Below are 19,889 nucleotides of genomic sequence, written 5' to 3' on the forward strand. Positions count from 1 at the left end.
ATGACCTCTCTGCTGCTTTTCCTCACATCTCTATGTGTCCATTTCCTGAGCAAATACAGATGCAAAAAATCGATTTAAGGTCTCCCCCTCTTTCTTTCTGTTCCACTCACAGATTACCACTTTGACCTTCCAGAGGACCAATTTTGCCCCTAGCAATCCTTTTGCTCTTAACATATCTGTAGAAGTCCGTAGGATTCTCCTTCACCTTGTCTGCTGCAGCCCTTATTTCCCTCTTAAGTGTTCTCTTATATTTCTTATATTCCTCAAGTACCTCATTTGCTCCTGCCGGCTTATAATTGCTATGCACCTCCTTTTTGTTAACCAAAAACTAATATCTCTCGAAAACCAAGGTTCCCTAAACCCATTATCCTTGTGTTTTATTCTGATAGGAACCTACAAATTCTGTTCTCCCAAAACTGTACTTTTGAAGACCTCCCATTTACCAGGTACACCTATATCAGAAAACAACCTGTCCCAGTCCAAACACGAGGAAATCTGCAGATGCTGGAATTTCAAGCAACACATGTAAAAGTTGCTGGTGAACGCAGCAGGCCAGGCAGCATCTGTAGGAAGAGGTACAGTTGATGTTTCAGGCCGAGACCCTTCGTCAGGACTAACTGAAAGAAAAGCTAGTAAGAGATTTGAGAGGGGGAGGGGGAGATCCGAACTGATGGGAGAAGACATCCACACTTGCCAGATCATTTTTGATACTGGCAAAACTGGCTTTTCTCCAATTTAGAATCTCAATCCGACATAAGACATATCCTTTTCCATGTCTATGTGGGATCTAATGGTAATATGATCACTCGATGCAAAGTGTTTCCCTACACAAACTTCTGTCACCTGCCCTATCTCATTTCCTAATAGGAGGTCTAGTATTACACTCTAGTTGGAATTTCTATGTACTGATTAAGGAAACTTCCCTGAGCACATTTGACAAATTCTAGCCTATCTAGTGCTTTTATAGTATGGGAGTCCCAGTCAATATATGGAAAGTTAAAACGACCAGCTATCACAATTTTATGTTTCTTGCAAGAGTCTGTGATCTCTCTACAAATTTGTTCTTCTAGATCTCTAGGACTGTTGGGTGGTCTGTAATATAGCTCCAGTAATGTGGTCATGGCTTCCTTATTCCTCATTTCCACCCATAAAGCCTCACTAGACGAGTTCTGTAGTCTGCCCTGACAGAGCATTGGCTTGACATTTTCCCTGACTAGTAATACCACCCCTCCCCCTTTAATCCCCCCTGCTCTGTCACATATAAAACAACAGAACCCTGGAATACTGAGCTGCTGGTCCTGCCCTTCCTGCAACCAAGTGTCACTAATGGCTACAATATCATAATTCCATGTGTTGATCCACGCCCTGAGCTCATCCACCTTTCCTACAATACTTCTTGCATTGACATATACACACCTCAGAACACTAGTTTCACCATGCTCAAAAGTTTGATTCCAGACTTTGTCTGAGGTCCTAAGAACATCTGTCTCCACAACCTCTCCACTATCTGTTCTGGCGCGTTGGTTCCCATCCCCCTGCAACTCTAGTTTAAGCCCCCACCTTCAAGCAGTACTAGTAAACCTTCCCACTAGGGTACTAATCCTTCTAGTATTTAGGTGCAAATCATCTAATCTATACAGGTCCCACCTCCCCTGGAAGAGAGCCCAATGATCCAAAGATCTGAAGCCCTCCCTCCTGCACCAACTCCTTAGCTATGTGTTAAACTGTATGATCTTCCTATTTCTGGAGGTCCTGTCCCTTAACTTAGCACCTAAGTCCCTGAACTCACTTTGCAGAACCTTGTCACTCTTCCAATGTCATCCAATATCATTGGTATCTTTGAGGACCATGACCTCTGGCTACACAACTTCCCACTTATGAATGCTGATGACCTGATCCAAGATGTCCTGGGCCCTGGCACCCGGAAGGCAACGTACATCCTGGGAATCTTGTTTGCGTCCACAGAACCTCCTTTCAATTCCCATAATTAATGCATCCCCTATCACCATAGTTCACCTCTTCTCCCAACCCACCCCCTTCCTTCTGAGCCACAGAGCCAGAGTCAGTGCCACTGTGACTTTCCTCTGCTAGGTCAGGACTCCCCCCCCCCCCAACAGTATCCAAAGTGATATACCTGTTCTTGAGGGGCGTGGCCACAGAGGTACTCTGCATCTGGCTGCTTGACTCCTTTCACCTTCCTGACTATCACCCAGTTTCCTGTGTCCTGCACCTTGGGTGTAACTACCTCTCTGTATGTCCTATCTATCACCCCCTCAGCCTCCTGAATGATCTGGAGTCCATCCACTTCCAGCTCCAACTCCTTAAGTGAATGTTAGAAGCTGCAACCGGATGAACGTCTTGCAGGTGAACAATGTGTTCCCACATTCCACAAGATGAACATTCAACTATCCTGCCTGGCATCCCTACTGTTCTAACTGTGCAAATTTGAAGAAGGAAACAATAAATAAACTGGAAAAAAAATCTACCCATAGCTTTTCGCCTTCTCTCACCAAAGCCTTGAAGAGCTTAAGTCTCAAAATCTCCACTTCAACACTGTCCACTCCAACAAAGACCGCTCCACTTGTTTTAATTTGCCTTTGCCAATGAATCCAGATCTCTGCTGCTGTTCCAACATTGACACTCTTGCGAAGCACTGCTTTTTAATGTGCACTCACTGACCCGAGACACGGCTTCTCTCGCTCCTGATCTCTGAGTGGCCGCTGTTCAAACACCAGCACCAGCTATCTATTAGCTTTCCCTCACCTGAGCCACCCAGCTACCTGCCTTCTGCAATTTAGGGGTGATTACCTCCCTGTAGCTCCTATCTATCACCTCCTTATTCTCCCGTATGAGTCGAAGGTCGTCGAGCTGCAGCTCCAGATCCTTAGACATGGTCTCTAAGGAGCTGCATCTCGCCACACTTTGTGCAGATGTAGTTATCAAGGAGACTGGCGATCTCCCAAAGTTCCCTCATCTCACATAAGGAACATGCCGCTAACTCTGGACCCATTCTCGGCGCAATTGCTATATACTAATATACACACAAAAAAACTACTGGAAACTTACTTAGAGCCCGTGTATGCGTTTGCCCAAGCCTGATGAGCCAAAGACAGATCTCTATAACACTGTCCCACGCACTCTGCTTACGTCTCCCTTCTCCTTATCCGCTCAAATAAAACTCACTCAAAATGTTGACTCCACTAACGATGTTATTATGTTATTAGTAACACACGCACACAATGCTGGAGGAACTCAGTAGGTCAGGCAGCATCTATGGAGGGGAATAAACAGTCGACGTTTCTGACCAAGACCCTTCACTGTTTAGCCCCCTCCACAGATGCTGACTGACCTGCTGAGTTCCTCCAGCATTTTGTGCCCTGTGTGTTTCTCTGAATTTCCAGCATCCGCAGAATCTCCCGTGTTTACGACCTTGTACCGTTAATTCTCTTGCCCTCTCTTTGAGGATATTGACAACTTCATCGCAGTTATGACAATCATTTCAAAACATTTTCCTTTTTTAGCTTTTAGAATTTGGACTGCTTGACGCTCGCTCCTCAGGTCCGATGTCACCCGACCCGACCCCCTGAACGCAAAAATACCGCTTTAAATTCAAACATTAAAACTTGGCGGCCCATTCACGTCCGAAATGATACCAACCCTCTCACCAACGTACTAACCGCAACACCCGCGGGGCTGTCGGAAAATTGCGACACAACTCTCCTGAGGGGGAGGGGGAAAGAAAGCTCTCAGACCTGTTATTATCGTTAAATTATATCTGGTTAAGCGTGAATTATTGCCAGCTTGCCTTAAGTGTAAGCGAGTTGGAGTTGGGGGCCGCGGAAATGCATTAGGACGGGGGCGGAGGCGAGGTTTCATCTTGGGGAACAGCGCAGTCCCTCGGATGAACGTCGCCAATTACTCGAGATGTTAATATGAGTTAATCTCTTCCGGCCGCAGCCTCGAATGTGCAGTTGCAGAAAATACGAGCGTGCAAAGCCACGCAGCTAAGACCCAGAGATAACATTTCACTGTTAACTCCCGCTGGAAATCGGTTTAGGGTTTATTGTTGTGTTTGCTTGATGGCGTTATCTCCAAGCATGTCTGGTTTCAGTTGGACTTGCTGAAGTTAGAGAAACTCTTGGACAGCACGGTGTAAAGTTACGCTCAATGGGGTTGATGTGCCCGCCTGTGATGTATCTCTCAACCGGCCTTAGTTGTTATTAAAATCTTTCTCCTCGCTTTGATCCTTGGCTCGGAGCGATCTGGGCTCAGCCCCGCGGGACCAAATGTCTTTCTTCAGCTTCATGAAACGTTTCAAGTTGGGTCCGGAGAAGAAGAAGGCGAGGCAGTATGAGCATGTGAAGAGGGACGTGGACCCCGAGGCTGTGTGGAAGATCGTCGGGGAGCTGGGGGATGGAGCCTTCGGCAAAGTGTTCAAGGTAAGCAGGCGGAAGAAGGCCATGGTCTCGCTTCGCGTTCGTGCTGCCCAAACCACATCCTCAGCACCACTGCGCGGTTGTCAATCAGCGAGTCTGTGGGCTGTGAATGCTCACACACAAAAAAAGTCCCAGAGGCGAAGATTTGCCTTTCAGGTGAAACAATGGATTTTTACAAAGGCAGATGTGTACTTGGGTGTCAAGAAACATTGGGGACTTGGGAATCCGTATGCGTTGTTTATCAATTTATCAGTATCAATATGTCCCGGGCAAAAACAGGCAGTAGTCACAGCGGGAATTCTTTAGTCTGTTTCTCTATTCAATCAGTCGTTTTGTGTCTCTGTAGATGTCCCCCGTTCACCGACGAGAGTTTTGGGAGATTCTCACTTTCTCCCTCTGTAGTGTCCACTCCCCTCTGCGGCTTTGATCAACAGCCAAGGGAAATAAAAACATAGTCCTCTACTGTTCAATGAAGATAACTTCTCATTGGTTCCTCTACATCGGCGAGAACCTTGTGAATTGAGGGACTGCTTCACAAACTCCTCCACAACATCGACCACAAACGGGACTTCCCAGTGACCAAACATTTTAATTTCCGTTCCCGTTCCATTCCAATGTGTCGGTTCCTAGCCTCCACCTGTGCCAAGATGAGGCCACCCCCAGGGTGGAGGAGCAACGCCTTATATTCCGTCTGGGTCACCTCCAACTTGATGGCATGAATATGGATTTCTCCTTCCGGTTAACAAATCCCCCCCCCCACCAATTCATCTTTTCCAAACTCTTCCCTTTCTCACCTGCCTGTCCCCTCTGCCTGGGTCCCCTCCTCCTTCCCCTTCTCCTCTCGGCCACTCTCCTCTCCTGTCAGATTCCTTCTTCTCCAGCCCTTTACCTGTCCCACCCACCTGATTTCAATCACCTTCTAGCTATCCTCCTTCCCCTCCCCTCTCCCTTTTCAGGGGCATCTCCCCCCCCCCGCCCTTCTCAGTCTTGAAGAAGAGTCTCAGCTTGAAATGTCAATTCTTCATTCATTTCCATAGATGCTGCCTGACCTGCTGAGTTCCTCCGGCATTTTGTGTGTGTGTTGCTCTGGATTTCCAGCATCTGCAGAACCTCTTGTGTTTGTGATTGATTCTCACTGGTTTAGACTTCAATGAGCATACATCATTTTTCAGCAAGCCCTCCTCATCCCATAATCACTGTGGTTCATCGATGGCAAGGGTTCCCAACTTTTTTTATGCCATGGGCCCCAGGTTGCCCCCCCCCCCTTTAGCTAAGGAGAACAAAACTGTCACAATGGGGGCATTGGGAATGGACCCAAATGCAAGATACAGAAGTACAAGGAACAGGACTTGACTTTCGTAGGGACGTGACAAGAAACAGACAAGGAGCAGGGACAAAAACACAGACTTGGGCTAGGACATGGACTAGACACAGGGAACCTGGACAAGGAATATGAACTAGGAGCCTGGGCTTGGACTCCGAGCCAGAGACTGGACAAGGACCCAGGACCCAGGTCTTGCCTCAGGCTCAGACCCCAGAACTAGGCAAGGGCATGACATGGCTACCGGACAGGACGTGGCTGGGGTCTTGGCTCTTGAGGCTGATAACTCGGAGGCTGAAGCTCGGAGACAGACTGGGAACTGTACATCAGAGAGCCAGGACTTATCCTTCAAAAAGCTGGGACTCATCTTTAACTCGACACTAACAGAAGACTGGACAGTACATAGACATAGAGCCGGGACTCAACTTTATCTCCACACCAAGGTAACAGCAGAACAGCCAGACTTACCCAACAGAGGCAAAAACAAGACAAGACAGATCCCCCCCCCCCCCATAGGGCAATGGCAGAACAGCCTGACTTACCCCACAGAGGTGATGACAAGGCAAGACAGATCCCCCCGTAGGGCAACAGCAAAACGGCCTGGCTTACCCGACAGAGGTGAGGACAAGAAGAGACAAACACCAAAGAACAACAGGCAGTTCCATCTCTGCTTCAGGATTGCTCTAAGTCGCAGTTACAGCCAGCGGGATCCTTACCTAGCTCAGAGTGGCCGATGGCCACTCAGCAGGCCCGGGAAAAAGCCGAATCCATACTGCAAAGACAGCTCTGACTACCGACAGCAAGGCTCCATGAAGCGATGGTACTCCAACGCAGCCTAAAGATGGCAAGTAGCCACACTAGCCTTCCACCAGCATATTGCTCCCAGTGGATCTTGCCAAGACAAACCAACAGCCCACACTCAACCCCAAGGCTACTTATATTCCAAGCCCCAAGATGGGAATCAGGTGCCTATGATTAACTCAATCAAACAAGGGACAACTGGAAGACCCAGAGTCCTGAGTCCATGGACCAGACCGTGAACCAGAATGTGGACTTCACGGACTGGACCATGACAAAAACAATGTGTTTATAGAGAGAGTGGTAGGTACCTGGAATGTGCTGCTAGATGTGAAGGTGGATGTAGATAACAGAATCAAATTTGTTTCTTTTAATCACTGACATATCAGATTTCAGATTCATCATGTGTACAGTACAGTGCAGAGGTCCTAGGTGCATATACATAGCTAGGGTGCCTCAGAACTTTGAACAGTACTGTCCTTGTCAAAGTGGAGCAGAGAACAAGTTTGTAAATCTGGATGATGGGCATGGCAAGGGCGGAACTCCACAGGAGAGGAGTGGGACAGAAGACAGAGAATGAGTGCTAGGGGTGTGGGGGGTGACATGGGTACAAACACACGCAGCCCTGAGACACCAGGTAGGGCTATTTGATTCCAAGCCATTGGTTTATTGATCATTATAGAATGTCTCTCTGGTGCTTCCCACTCCCTTCTTTTCCCAACCATGACTCCCCCCTCCCTGCCCCTTCCCATTCTCAGTACACAATAGAGACCCATATCAGAATCAGGTTTATCATCACTCACGTATGTCATTTGAGGAATGATGGGGGTACGGAGGGCTATAGTCCCAGAGCAGGTCAATGGGAGTAGGCCGTTTAAATGGTTTGGCACAGACTCGATGGGCTGAAAGGCCTGATTTTTTTTTGTGCTGTACTTCTCTATGATTCTATGAATTTTTTTGTGGCAGCAGTACAATGCAATGCATAAATTACTAAAGTTCAGTGCAAAAGTCTTGGGTACCCAAGCTATATACAGTATATGTGCTGTATACAGTATATACAGTATATAAGTACAAGCTATATACAGTATATGTGCCTAAGACTTTTGCACAATACTGCACATCAAAACATACAGTGAAAAGCATTAACAACCAACATAACCTAAAGGTATCCTGGGGCAGCCCACAAGTTGCCAGACACTCTGGCCAATATAGCATCCCCACAACGCTCAGCAGAACAACACAGAATACTATGACGTTGTGGCCATTACAGAGACTTGGACATCTCAGGGGCAGGAATGGCTGCTGAGAGTGCCGGGCTTTAGGTGTTTCAGAAAGGACAGAGAGGGAGGCAAGAGAGATGGGGGAGTGGCATTGCTAATCAGGGATAGTGTCACAGCTGCAGAAAAGGAGGAAATCATGGAGGGATTGTCTACTGAGTCTCTGTGGGTGGAAGTCAGAACCAGGGAGGGGACAATAATTCTACTGGGTGTTTTTTTTTATATAGACCACCCAGTAGTAACAGGGACATCGAGGAGCAGATAGGGAGACAGATTCTGGAAAGGTGTAATAATAAAAGGGTTGACGTGGTGGGAGATTTTCATTTCCCAGATACTGATTGCATCTCCCTAGAGCAAGGGGTTTAGATGGGGTGGAGTTTGTTAGGTGTGTTCAGGAAGGTTTCCTGACGCAATATATAGATAAGCCTACAAGAGGAGAGGCTGTACTTGATCTGGTATTGGGAAATGAACCTGGTCAGGTGTCAGATCTCTCAGTGGAGAGCATTTTGGAGATAGTGATCATAATTCTATCTCCTTTACCATAGCGCTGGAGAGGGATAGGAGCAGATGATTTGGGAAAACATTTAACTGGGTTAGGGGGAAATATGATGCTGTTGGGCAGGAACTTGGGAACATAAATTGAGAAAAGATGTCCTCAGGGAAGCGCACGGCAGAAGTGTGACAAGTGTTCAGGGGACATTTGCATGGCGTTTTTCATAGGTGTGTTCCATTGAGGCAGGAAAAGGATGGTAGGGTTAAAGAACCATGGTGTACAAAGGATGTAGAAAATCTAGTTAAGAAGAAAAGAAAAGCTTATGAAAAGTTCAAGAAACTAGGTACTGTTAGAGCTCTAGAAAATTACAAGGGTGCTTGGAAGGAGCTCAAGAATGAAATTAGGAGAGCTGGAAGGGGCCAAGAGAAGGCCTTGGCGAGCAGGATTAAGGAAAATCCCAAGGCATTCTACAGGTACGTGAAGAGCAAGAGGATGAGCCATGTGAGAATACGACTAATCAGGAGCAAGAGTGGTAACATCTGCATGGAGCCAGAGGAGGTAGCGAAGGTACTTAATCAATACTTTGCTTCTGTATTCACCAGTGAGAAGGACCTTGGCAATTGTGAGGATGACTTACAGCGGATTAAAACACGAGTGTATAGACATTAAGAAAGAGGATATGCTGGAGCTTCTGAAAGATTTTAAGTTAGATAAGTCACTGGAACCAGACAAGATGTACCCCAGGCTACTGTGGGAAGTGAGGGAGGAGAATGCCGAGCTTCTGGCGATGATCTTTGCATCATCAATAGGGACGGGAAAAGTACTGGAGGATTGGAAGTTCACAAACGTTGTTCCCTTGTTCAAGAAAGGGAGTAGAGATGACCCAGGAAATTATAGACCAGTGAGTCTTACTTCAGTGGTGGGCAAGTTGTTGGAGAAGATTCTGAGAGGCAGGATTTGTGAGCATTTGGAGAGATGTAATCTGATTAGGGATAGTCAGTGTGGCTTTGTAAAGGACAGGTCATGTCTTATGTACCTGATTGAACTCTTTGAGGATGTAACCAAACACATTGATGAAGGTAGAGCAGTGGATGTACTGTATATGGATTTCAATAAGGCATTTGATAAGGTTTCCCATCAAGGTTCATTCAGAAATTAAGGAGGCTTGGGATCCAAGGAGACCTTGCTTTGAGAATCCAGAATTGGACTGACCACGGAAGGCAAAGGGTGGTTGTGGGTGGTTCGTATTCTGCATGGAGGTTGGTGATCAGTGGTGTTCCGCAGGGATCTGTTCTGGGACTCATCTTTGTGATTTTTATAAATGACCTGGATGAGGAAGAAGAAGGGTGGGTTAATAAGTTTACTGATGACAAGACACAAAGATTGGGGGTGTTGTGGATAGTCTGGAGAGTTGTCAGAGGTTACAGCACAATGTCAATAGGATGCAAACTGGACTGAGAAGTGGCAGATGGAGTTCAACCCAGATAAGTGTGAGGTGGTTCATTTCGGTAGATCAAGTTTGAAGACAGGATATAATATTAATTGTAAGACTCTTGGCAGTGTGGAGGATAATCAAGGTCTTACGGTCCGTGTCCATAGGGCATTCAAAGCTGCTGCGCAGGTTGACAGTGTTGTTAAGAAGGCATTTGGGGACCATGGGACTGAGTTCAAGAGTCGAGAGGTAATGTTACAGCTATACAAGACCTTAGTATAGCCATCATTCCAAATAAACTGATTCCTAAGCTCCGGAACCTGGGCCTTAGCACTCAGATCTGCAGCTGGATCTTCAACTTCCTCACAGACAGGACCCAGGCTGTAAAAATAGGGGACAAGCTCTCCTCTACAATCACTCTGAGCACTGGTGCCCCACAAGGCTGTGTACTCAGCCCCCTGCTGTACTCACTGTACACCCATGATTGTGTAGCAAAGTTTCCATCAAACTCAATATATAAGTTTGCTGATGACACAACAATTGTAGGCCGTATCTCGGGTAATGATGAGTTTGAGTACAGAGAGGAAATTAAGAACCTGGTGGCATGGTGCGAAGACAATAACCTATCCCTCAATATCAGCAAGATGAAGGAATTGGTTGTTGACTTCAGAAGGAGTAGCGGACCGCACGACCCAATTTACATCGGTGGTGCGCAAGTGGAACAGGTCAAAAGCTTTAAGTTCCTCGGGGTCAATATCACAAATAAACTGACTTGATCCAACCAAGCGGAGTCCACTGCCAAGAAGGCCCACCAGCACCTTTACTTCCTGAGAAAATTAAAGAAATTTGGCCTGTCCCCTAAAACCCTCACTAATTTTTATAGATGCACCGTGCAAAGCATTCTTCTAGGGTGCATCACGACCTGGTATGAAAGTTGTCCTGTCCAAGACCAGAAGAAGCTGCAGAAGATCGTGAACACAGCGCAGCACATCACACAAACCAATCTTCCGTCCTTGGACTGACTTTACACCGCACGCTGTCGGAGCAGTGCTGCCAGGATAATCAAGGACACGACCCACCCAGCCAACACACTTTTCATCCCTCTTCCCTCCAGGAGAAGGCTCAGGAGCTTGAAGACTCGTATGGCCAGATTTGGGAACAGCTTCTTTCCAACTGTGATAAGACTGCTGAACGGATCCTGACCCGGATCTGGGCTGTACCCTCCAAATATCCGGACCTGCCTCTCGGTTTTTTTGCACTACCTTACTTTCCATTTTTCTATTTTCTATTTATGATTTACAATTTAAATTTTTAATATTTACTAATTTTTACTATTTTTAATATTTAGTATTTGTAATCCAGGGAGCGGGAAGCGCAGAATCAACTATCGCTATGATGATTGTACGTTCTAGTATCAATTGTTTGGCAACAATGAAGTATAAAGTATCAAGTATAGTTAGACCTCACTTGGAGCACTGTGCTCAGTTCTGGTCACCTCACTACAGGGAGGATGTGGAAACTATAGAAAGGGTGCAGAAGAGGTTTAGAAGTACAAGGATGTTGCCTGAATTGGGGAGCATGCCTTATGAGAATAGTATGAGTGAACTTGGCCTTTTCTCCTTGGAGCAACGGAGGATGAGAGGTGACCTGATTGAGGTGTATAAGATGATGAGAGCCAGAGGCTTCTCCCAGGGCTGAAATGGCTAATGTGAGGGGGCATAGTTTTAAGGTGCTTTTAAGGGGAATTTAAGAGGTAAGTTTTTTTACACAGAGAGCGGTGTGTGTGTGTGGAATGTACTGCCAGTAACTGTGGTAGAGGCCGATACAATGGGGTCTTTTAAGAGCCTCTTAGATAGGTACATGGAGCTTAGAAAAATAGAGGGCTATGCGGTAGGGAAATTCTAGGCAGTTTCTAGAGTAGGTTACATGGTCAGCACAACATTGTGGGCCAAAGGGCCTGTAATGTGCTGCAGATTTCTATGTTCTATGTAACACCAACAATATGACATCCCTTTAAAGCAGAGAGTGTTGAACCTGTGTAATTCATTGCCAGAGTCGGCTATAGAGGCCAAGTCACTGGGTACATTTAAAGCAGAGGTTGATAGGTTATTGATTAGTCAGGGCGTCAAAGGTTACGGGGAGAAGGCAGCACAGGGGTTGACAGGGATAATAAATCAGTCGTGATAAAATGGCGGAGGAAACTCAATGGGCTGAATAGCCTAACTCTGCTCCAATGTCTTATGAATTTGCAGTGAAAACAAGAATCAGGAAATCTGTGGGCCCAGCCACAAATCTGTGGAGGAAAATGGAAAGTTGGTAATTCAAGTTAAAGAGCTGTCAATGGAGTGAATACATGTAGCAACACGTTCAGATTCAGATGCATTAACTTATCACATGCACAGTGAAACACAGAGTGAAATGCGTCATTTACATTAACAACCCGAGGATGTGCTGGGGGCAGCCCGCAATTGTTGCCTCATATTCTGGCACCAGCATAGCATGCAACCCACATCCAGCACAGCAACACCAATTCAACTCAACTCAAGTTTAATTGTCATTCAACCATGCACAAATACCCATGAATACAGCCAAGCGAAACAGCATTACTCCACGGTCAAGGTGCTGAAAACAGTGTAAACAGTCACACACAGCACGTACAATACAGCAAGCACATACAGGTATCAGTAAGAAACAGCCACACAATAAAGAAGTCCAGACTCAAGCCATCAATGCAGAAACTGCAGTCAACCACAATAGGGCTTGTCTTCTGCCGAGCGAACGCAGGAAGCAGCAACCGATTCCAGCTTGAATGCTGCGACACAGCGCCCTTGGTGGAGGGCACTGGCTCTGACGCCTCTCCCACAGCGCCCCCGGTGGAATACACTGGTTCTGACGCTTCTCCACAGCACCCCCGGTGGAGGGCACCAACTCTGACACCTGTCTCCTGGCAGCTGTAAACAGGCAACACCGCGGCTTGAGGCCTAATTTCTTTTTAAACCTACAGCACAATACAGGGCCTTCAGCCCACAAAGTTGTGCCGAACATGTCCCTACCTTAGAAATTACTAGGCCTACTCATAGCCCTCCATTTTTCTAAGCTTCATGTACCTATCCAAAAGTCTCTTAAAAGACCCTATTGTACCCGCCTCCACCACTGTTGCCAGCAGCCCATTCCACTCACTCACTACTCTCTGAGTAAAAAAACTTACCCCCGACATCTCCTCTGTACCTACTCCCCAGCACCTTAAACTTGTGTCCTCTTGTAGCAACCATTTCAGCCCTGGGAAAAAGCCTCTGACTATCCACACGATCAATGCCTCTCATCATCTTATACACATCTATCAGGTCACCTCTCATCCTCCGTCGCTCCAAGGAGAAAAGGCCAAGTTCACTCAACGTATTCTCATAAGGCATGCTCCCCAATCCAGGCAACATCCTTGTAAATCTCGGCTGCACCCTTTCTATGGCTTCCACATCCTTCCTCTGGTGAGGCGACCAGAACTGAGCACGGTACTCCAGGGTCCTATATAGCTGCAACATTACCTCTCGGCTCCTAAATTCAATTCCACGATTGATGAAGGCCAATACTCTGTACACCTTCTTAACCACAGAGTCAACCTGCGCAGCTGCTTTGAGCGTCCTATGGACTCGGACTCCAAAATCTCTCTGATCCTCCACACTGCCAAGAGTCTTAACATTAATATTATATTCTGCCATCATATTTGACCTACCGAAATGAACCACCTCACACTTACCTGGGTTGAACTCCGTCTGCCACTTCTCAGCCCAGTCTTGCATCCTATCAATGTCCCATTGTAACCTCTGACGGCCCTCCACACTACCCACAACACCCCCAACCTTTGTGTCATCAGCAAACTTACTAGCCCCTCCCTCCACTTCCTCATCCAGGCCATTTATAAAAATCACGAAGAGTAAGGGTCCCAGAACAGATCCCTGAGGCACACCACTGGTCACCAACCTCCATGCAGAATATGACCTGTCTATAACCACTTTTTGCCTTCTGTGGGCAAGCCAGTTCTGGATCCACAAAGCAATGTCCCCTTGGATCCCATGCCTCCTCACTTTCTCAATAAGCCTTGCATGGGGAACCTTATCAAATGTCTTGCTGAAATCCATATACACTACATCTACTGCTCTACCATCATCAATATGTTTAGTCACATCCTCAAAAAATTCAATCAGGCTCAAAAGGCACGACCTGCCCTTGACAAAGCCATGCTGACTATTCCTAATCATATTATACCTCTCCAAATGTTCATAAATCCTGCCCCTCAGGATCTTCTCCATCAACTTACCAACCACTGAGTTAAGACTCACTGGACTATAGTTTCCTGAACAACATACGCAACCCTCCAATCCTCTGGAACCTCTCCCGTCCCCATTGATGATGCAAAGATCATCATCAGAGACTCAGCAATCTCCTCCCTTGCCTCCCACAGTAGCCTGGGGTACGCCTCATCTGGTCCAGGCGACTTATCCAACTTGATGCTTTCCAAAAGCTCCAGCACATCCTCTTTCTTAATATCTACATGCTCAAGCTTTTCAGTCTGCTGCAAGTCAGCACTACAATCACCAAGATCCCCTTCCATAGTGAATACTGAAGTAAAGTATTCATTAAGTACCTCTGCTATTTCCTCTAGTTCCATACATACTTTCCCACAGTCACACTTGATAGGTCCTATTCTTTCAGGTCTTATCCTCTTGCTCTTCACATGCTTGTAGAATGCCTTGGGGTTTTCCTTAATCCTGCCCGCCAAGGCCTTCTCATGGCCCCTTCTGGCTCTCCTTATTTCCTTCTTAAACCCCTTCCTGTTAGCCTTATAATCTTCTAGATTCTTGCACATACAAGACAGCAAGCACATATAGGGTGTTAGTAAAATACAACCATGCCAAAAATATAGCCAGCATCAATAATGACACAGCAGCTTTAATAGCTCAAGGAAAGGAAGTGTAACAAAGCTTGCCTGTCATCTCACAGAGTACTGAAACACATTGCAACAACCTGTCTGGTTTCAAAAGGAAATGAGGTCAACATTACAGTGCTCATGAAACAAAGGCAAGACTGCCTCACTTTCCATTCAACTGGTTCCCAATGAGGAGCTAACTTCAGTGATCCGCCCTCCTCCATTCGTAGTGACTCAATCAGGGGAGGTTCTACCGTGTGCTGAGGGTGGGCTGCAGATACAAGAGAAGTAAATGGCAGAGGATTAAGGAAGAATTGAGGGTTTTTTAAAAAATCTTTCAAAATGGGGTGGGGTTTCTGAAACTGGCTGGCTAAAAGGGGAGACAGAAACGCTCTCCACACTTAAGCTTTCTTGGATAAGCGTTGGAAGTTGCTCACCTACAGGGGTGGAAACGTGGGACAGAACATGGAACACTAGAGCACAGTACAGGCTCTTTGGCCCACAGTGTTGTGCCAACCTCATAATCTACTCTAAGGTCAATATAACCCTTCCCTCCCACATAGTCCTCTATTTTTCTTTCATCCGCGTGCCTACCCAAGAGTTTCTTAAAAACCCCCAAAGTATCTGTCTCTACCACCACCCCTAGTAGGGTGTTCTATTCACTCTCCACTCTCTCTGTTAAAAACTTACTCCTGACATACCCCCTATTCTCCAATCACCTTAAAATCATGCTCCCTCGTATTGCCCTGTGGGGAAAAAGTCCACTCAGTCTATGCCTCTGTCAAATCACCTCTCATTCTCCGTCACTCCAAAGAGATAAGCCCTCGCTCACTCAACCTATCCTCTCTAATCCAGGCAGCGTCCTGGTCAATTTTCTCTGTACCCTCTCTATAGCTGACTAGGGGCATTTAAGAGACCCTTAAGTAGGTACACGGATGATAGGAAAATGGAGGGCTATGTATGAGGGTAGGGTTAGATTGATTTTAGAGTAGGTTATAAGGTTGGAACAAGGCCTCGGCGAGAGGGACCAGTACTGTGCTGTAGAGTCCTTTGTTCGAAGAATGTAGGCGGAATAATTAGCAATTTTAACACCAAACTTGGTGGTGTAGAGTGCAGTGAAGAACGTTCTCAGATATAGATCAACTGAAAAGAGATAAGGGAATGGTTGATGGAATTTAGCTCAGATAGGAGTGAAGAGATGCATTCTGTGAAGAAAAACCAGGGCAGGACAAATATAGTGAGCAGCAGGACCACAGGGCGACCATGAAGTACAAGCACATCATTTCCTGAAAGTCACCATACAGGTGGACGAGTTGGTGAGGGAGGTGAACGGCAGGAGCACTGAGTACTGAGGCTGAGATGGTGTGTTGCAGTTGTAGAGAACAATGGTTAGGCCACACTTGGACTATTCTGGGCCATTCTGGTCACTGCCCTGTAGAAAAGATGTTATCAAACTAAAGATGGTGCAGAAACCATTCACAAGGATGTTGCTTGGTATGAAAGGGTTGAATATACATTATACAGAACAGAAACAGGCCCTTTGCTCAACACTTTCATGCCAATAAAATTGCCTAACTGGGCTAGTCCTATTTTCCTTCTTTTGACCCATATTCCTCTGAACCATTACTGACCCTGTAACTGTATAAATGCCTGATAAATATCATAACTGTACTCACCTCTATCACTTCCCCCCATTGTCATTACATACGTATATGCTAGACATAATATAGGACGGTCGTGGAAACCTTAGCGAGGGTGCAGAGGAGATTTATTTACCAGGATGCCGCCTGGATTAGAGAGTATGTCTTATGCGGACAGGTTGAGCAAGCTGGAGATTTTCTCTTTGGAGCAAAGGAGAATGGGAGGTGACTTGATAGAGGTGTACAAGATGATAAGAGGCACAGATAGAGTGGATAGACAGAGACTTTTTCCCAGGGTGTTAATGGCTAAAACAAGGTGATTAGAGGAAAATATTTGGGGGATATCAATAGTAGGAAAATCTGCAGGTGCTGGAAATCCGAGGCAACACACACACAAAATGCCGGAGGAACTCAGCAGGCCAGGGTGCATCCTTGGAGAAGAGTGAACAGGCAATGTTTCGGGCCGAGACCCTTCATCAGGACTGGAAAAACAGATGAGAAGTCACAGCAAGAAGGTGGGAAGTTGATTGGTGAGAGAGATAAAGGACCGGAGAAGGGGGAATCTGATAGGAGAGAGTGGAAGGGGAAAGAAAGGGAAGTGGGGGGAGCACCAGAGGGAGGTGATGGGCAGGTCAGGAGATAAGATGAGAGGGAAACAGGATTGGGGAAATGGTGAAAGGAGGAGCAATTACCGGAAATTTGAGAAGTTGCTGTTCATGCCATCAGGTTGGAGTCTACCCAGACGGAATATGAGGTGTTGCTCCTCCAACCTGAGTGTGGCCTCATCGTGGTAGGAGAGGAGACCATGGACTGACATGTCGGAATGGGAAGGGGAAGTGGAATTAAAATGAGTGGCCACTGGGGAGATCCCACTTTTTCTGGTGGACAGACTGTAGTGCTCAGCGAAGAGGTCTCCCAGTCTACATTGTGTCATACCCACACCGTGAGCAAAGGATACAGTATATAACCCCAACAGGCTCACAGGTGAAATGTCGCCTCACCTGGAAGGACTATTTGGGGCCCTGAATGGTGGTAAGAGAGAGGAGGAGGGAGTTCAATTGAGAGGGATGAATGGACACTGGATTCGCTAGGACCAATCCCTGCAGAAAGCAGAAAGTGGGATGGGGGGGAGGGAAAGATGTTTTTGGTGGTGGAATCCCGTTGGAGATAGAGGAAGTTACAGAGAATTATGTGCTGTCAATTAGCAAGTTTTTTACACAAAGAGTGGTGGGTGAATGGAACACCCTACCAGAGAAGGTTGTAGAGGCAATTACATTAAGGGCATTTAAGAAACTCTTAGAGAGGCACATAGATGATAGAAAAACAGAGGGCTATGTAAGAGGGATGGGTTAGATTGGTTTAGAGCAGGTTAAAGGATCAGCACATCGTGAGCTGCAGGGCCTGTATTGTGCTATAACGTTCAAAGTTCTATATATTATGCAAAAAAGTTACCCCTACTTTCTCCATCAAGTTTTGAACTCCCCTGCCCTGGGCAAAAGACTTTGATTATTCACTATGTCTCTGCCTTTCATAATTTTATAAATCTGTACAAGGTTCATCCCTCAGCATCCTACACTTTGGGTGGGGGGGGGCGAAGTTCGACCCCATCCTGTATCTCCTTATAACTCAAGCCCTCCATCCTGGTAACATCCTCTTAAATCATCTTTGCACCCTCTCTAATTTAATGGCATCCTTCCTGTAGTCATCATCATGATATGCTGTGTTGTATGATGTGGGCAATCTTTAATCTGAGAAGTTCCAATGAGCTCTTTAAAACTCTTGCCTGTCCACCCCTTGATGTAAATTATGAATGTCATGCACTGCCAACCGTGACTTTTTCTTCCAATAATTCTTTCCCATCACTGCAAGATGATTGAGCTTCTCTTTTCCCAGTGTATGTCCCAGAAACTCCAGCTGCCGTTTCCTGATTGATGATATCAGCTCTCCTCTTATTCCGGCTTTTCACAACAATTCCTCATTTGCTTTTCTGCCCTTAAACAATATTTTCATCATTCTCCTCAAAAACCACATTTCTGCAGCTGCGAGTCTTCCCTCATTTTGCTTTGATATTGTCCAACGTTCACTTCCATATGTTAGTGTGGAATGAACGTAGCACTGCAACACTCTGAGTTTCGTACCCATAGAAATTGTGTTATTCTTTAGTGTCTTGCTCAAACGCTCGAACGTGCACTTAGCAATCCCAATCGTCCTTCGAGTTTCAACATACATAGAGTAGGGATTCTATAAATGAAAATGTTATATACTGGCCGAGTGTGTTGGTCCAGAGTAAGGTAAGCTGGAGGGTGACATGACAGAGGGAATTAAAATTTTGGAAAACAAGCATTTGGTAGGTCTGTTGCCCTGGGTAGCGGTGTCTATGTCTAGAAGGCTTAATGTGAGAGGGAGGATTTGATAAGTAGCTACAGTCAGGTAGCTCCAGTATAGATGTCTAAATCTAGAAGGCTTAATGTGAGAAGGAGGAGGTAAAATTTTTGCACTCAACACACACAAAACGCTGGAGGAACTCAGCAGGCCAGGCAGCATCTATGGAAAAGAAAAAGCACAGACGACATTTCAGGCCGAGACTCTTCTGCAGGATAGGAGAAAAAGAGCTGAGGAGCAGATTTGAAAGGTGGAGGAAGGGGAGAGAGAAATCCCAGGCGATAGGTGGAATTTGGAGGGGGAGGGATGAAGCAAAGAGCTAGGAAATTGACAGGTGAAAGAGACAGGGGCCATGGAAGAAAGAAGAAAGGGGCGATGGGGAGGAGAACCAGAGGGAAGTGATGGGCAGACGAGGTGATAACATGAGAGAGGGACAATGGGATGGGAAATAGTGAAGGGGAAGCCATTACTGGAAGTTTGAGAAATCAATGTTCATGCCATCAGGTTGGAGGCTACCCAAATGGAATATAAAGTGTTGTTCCTACAACCAACACGTGGCCTTAGCATGATAGTGGAGGAGACCATGGATGGACATATTGGAATGGGAATGGGATGTGGAATTAAAATGGGTGGCCACTGGGAGATCCTGCTTGTTCTGGTGGATGGAGCATAAATACTTGGTGAAGCGGTCTCCCAATCTACGTTGGGTCTCACCGATGTGCAGGAGGACACACCAGGAGCACTGGACACAGTATATGACCCCAACAGACCCACAGGCGAAGTGTCACCTCATCTGGAAGAACTGTTTAGAGCCCTGATTGGTAGTGAGGAAGGAGCAGTAGCACTTGTTCCGCTTGCAAGGATAAATACCAGGAGGGAGACCAGTGAGGAGGGATGAATGGACAAGGGAGTCGCGTAGGGAGCGATCCCTGCAGAAAGAAGAAAGTTGGGGTGGGGAGGAAAAGATGTGTTTGGTGGTGAGATTCCGTTAGAGGTGGTGGAAGTTTTGGAGAATTATGTGCTGGACGCGGAGGCTGGTGGGGTGGTAGGTGAAGACAAGAGGAACCCTATTCCTGGTAGGGTGGTGGGAGGATGGGGTAAAATTTTTGCAATACTTATTTATTCTATCTATCTATCTATCTATCTATCTATCTATCCTATAAAAAGTATTCACTTCCCATGGAAT

General features: G+C 46.3%; 1 protein-coding gene across 2 annotated transcripts in view; it reads left to right on the top strand.

Moving 5' to 3' along the window:
• The first annotated feature begins 3,916 nt into the window (after positions 1 to 3,916).
• Positions 3,917 to 19,889, top strand: part of LOC134351103 (serine/threonine-protein kinase 10-like) — a 79,166-nt gene continuing 63,193 nt past the window's right edge. For both annotated transcript variants that reach the window (XM_063057184.1, XM_063057185.1), the window contains exon 1: positions 3,917 to 4,439. In XM_063057184.1, coding sequence (XP_062913254.1) covers positions 4,287 to 4,439 — 153 coding nt within the window. In that variant the 5' untranslated portion in view covers positions 3,917 to 4,286. The remainder of the gene's footprint in view (positions 4,440 to 19,889) is intronic.

This window comes from Mobula hypostoma, chromosome 8 (genome assembly GCF_963921235.1).
Source record: "Mobula hypostoma chromosome 8, sMobHyp1.1, whole genome shotgun sequence".
In the NCBI taxonomy this organism is placed as follows: Eukaryota; Metazoa; Chordata; class Chondrichthyes; order Myliobatiformes; family Myliobatidae; genus Mobula; species Mobula hypostoma.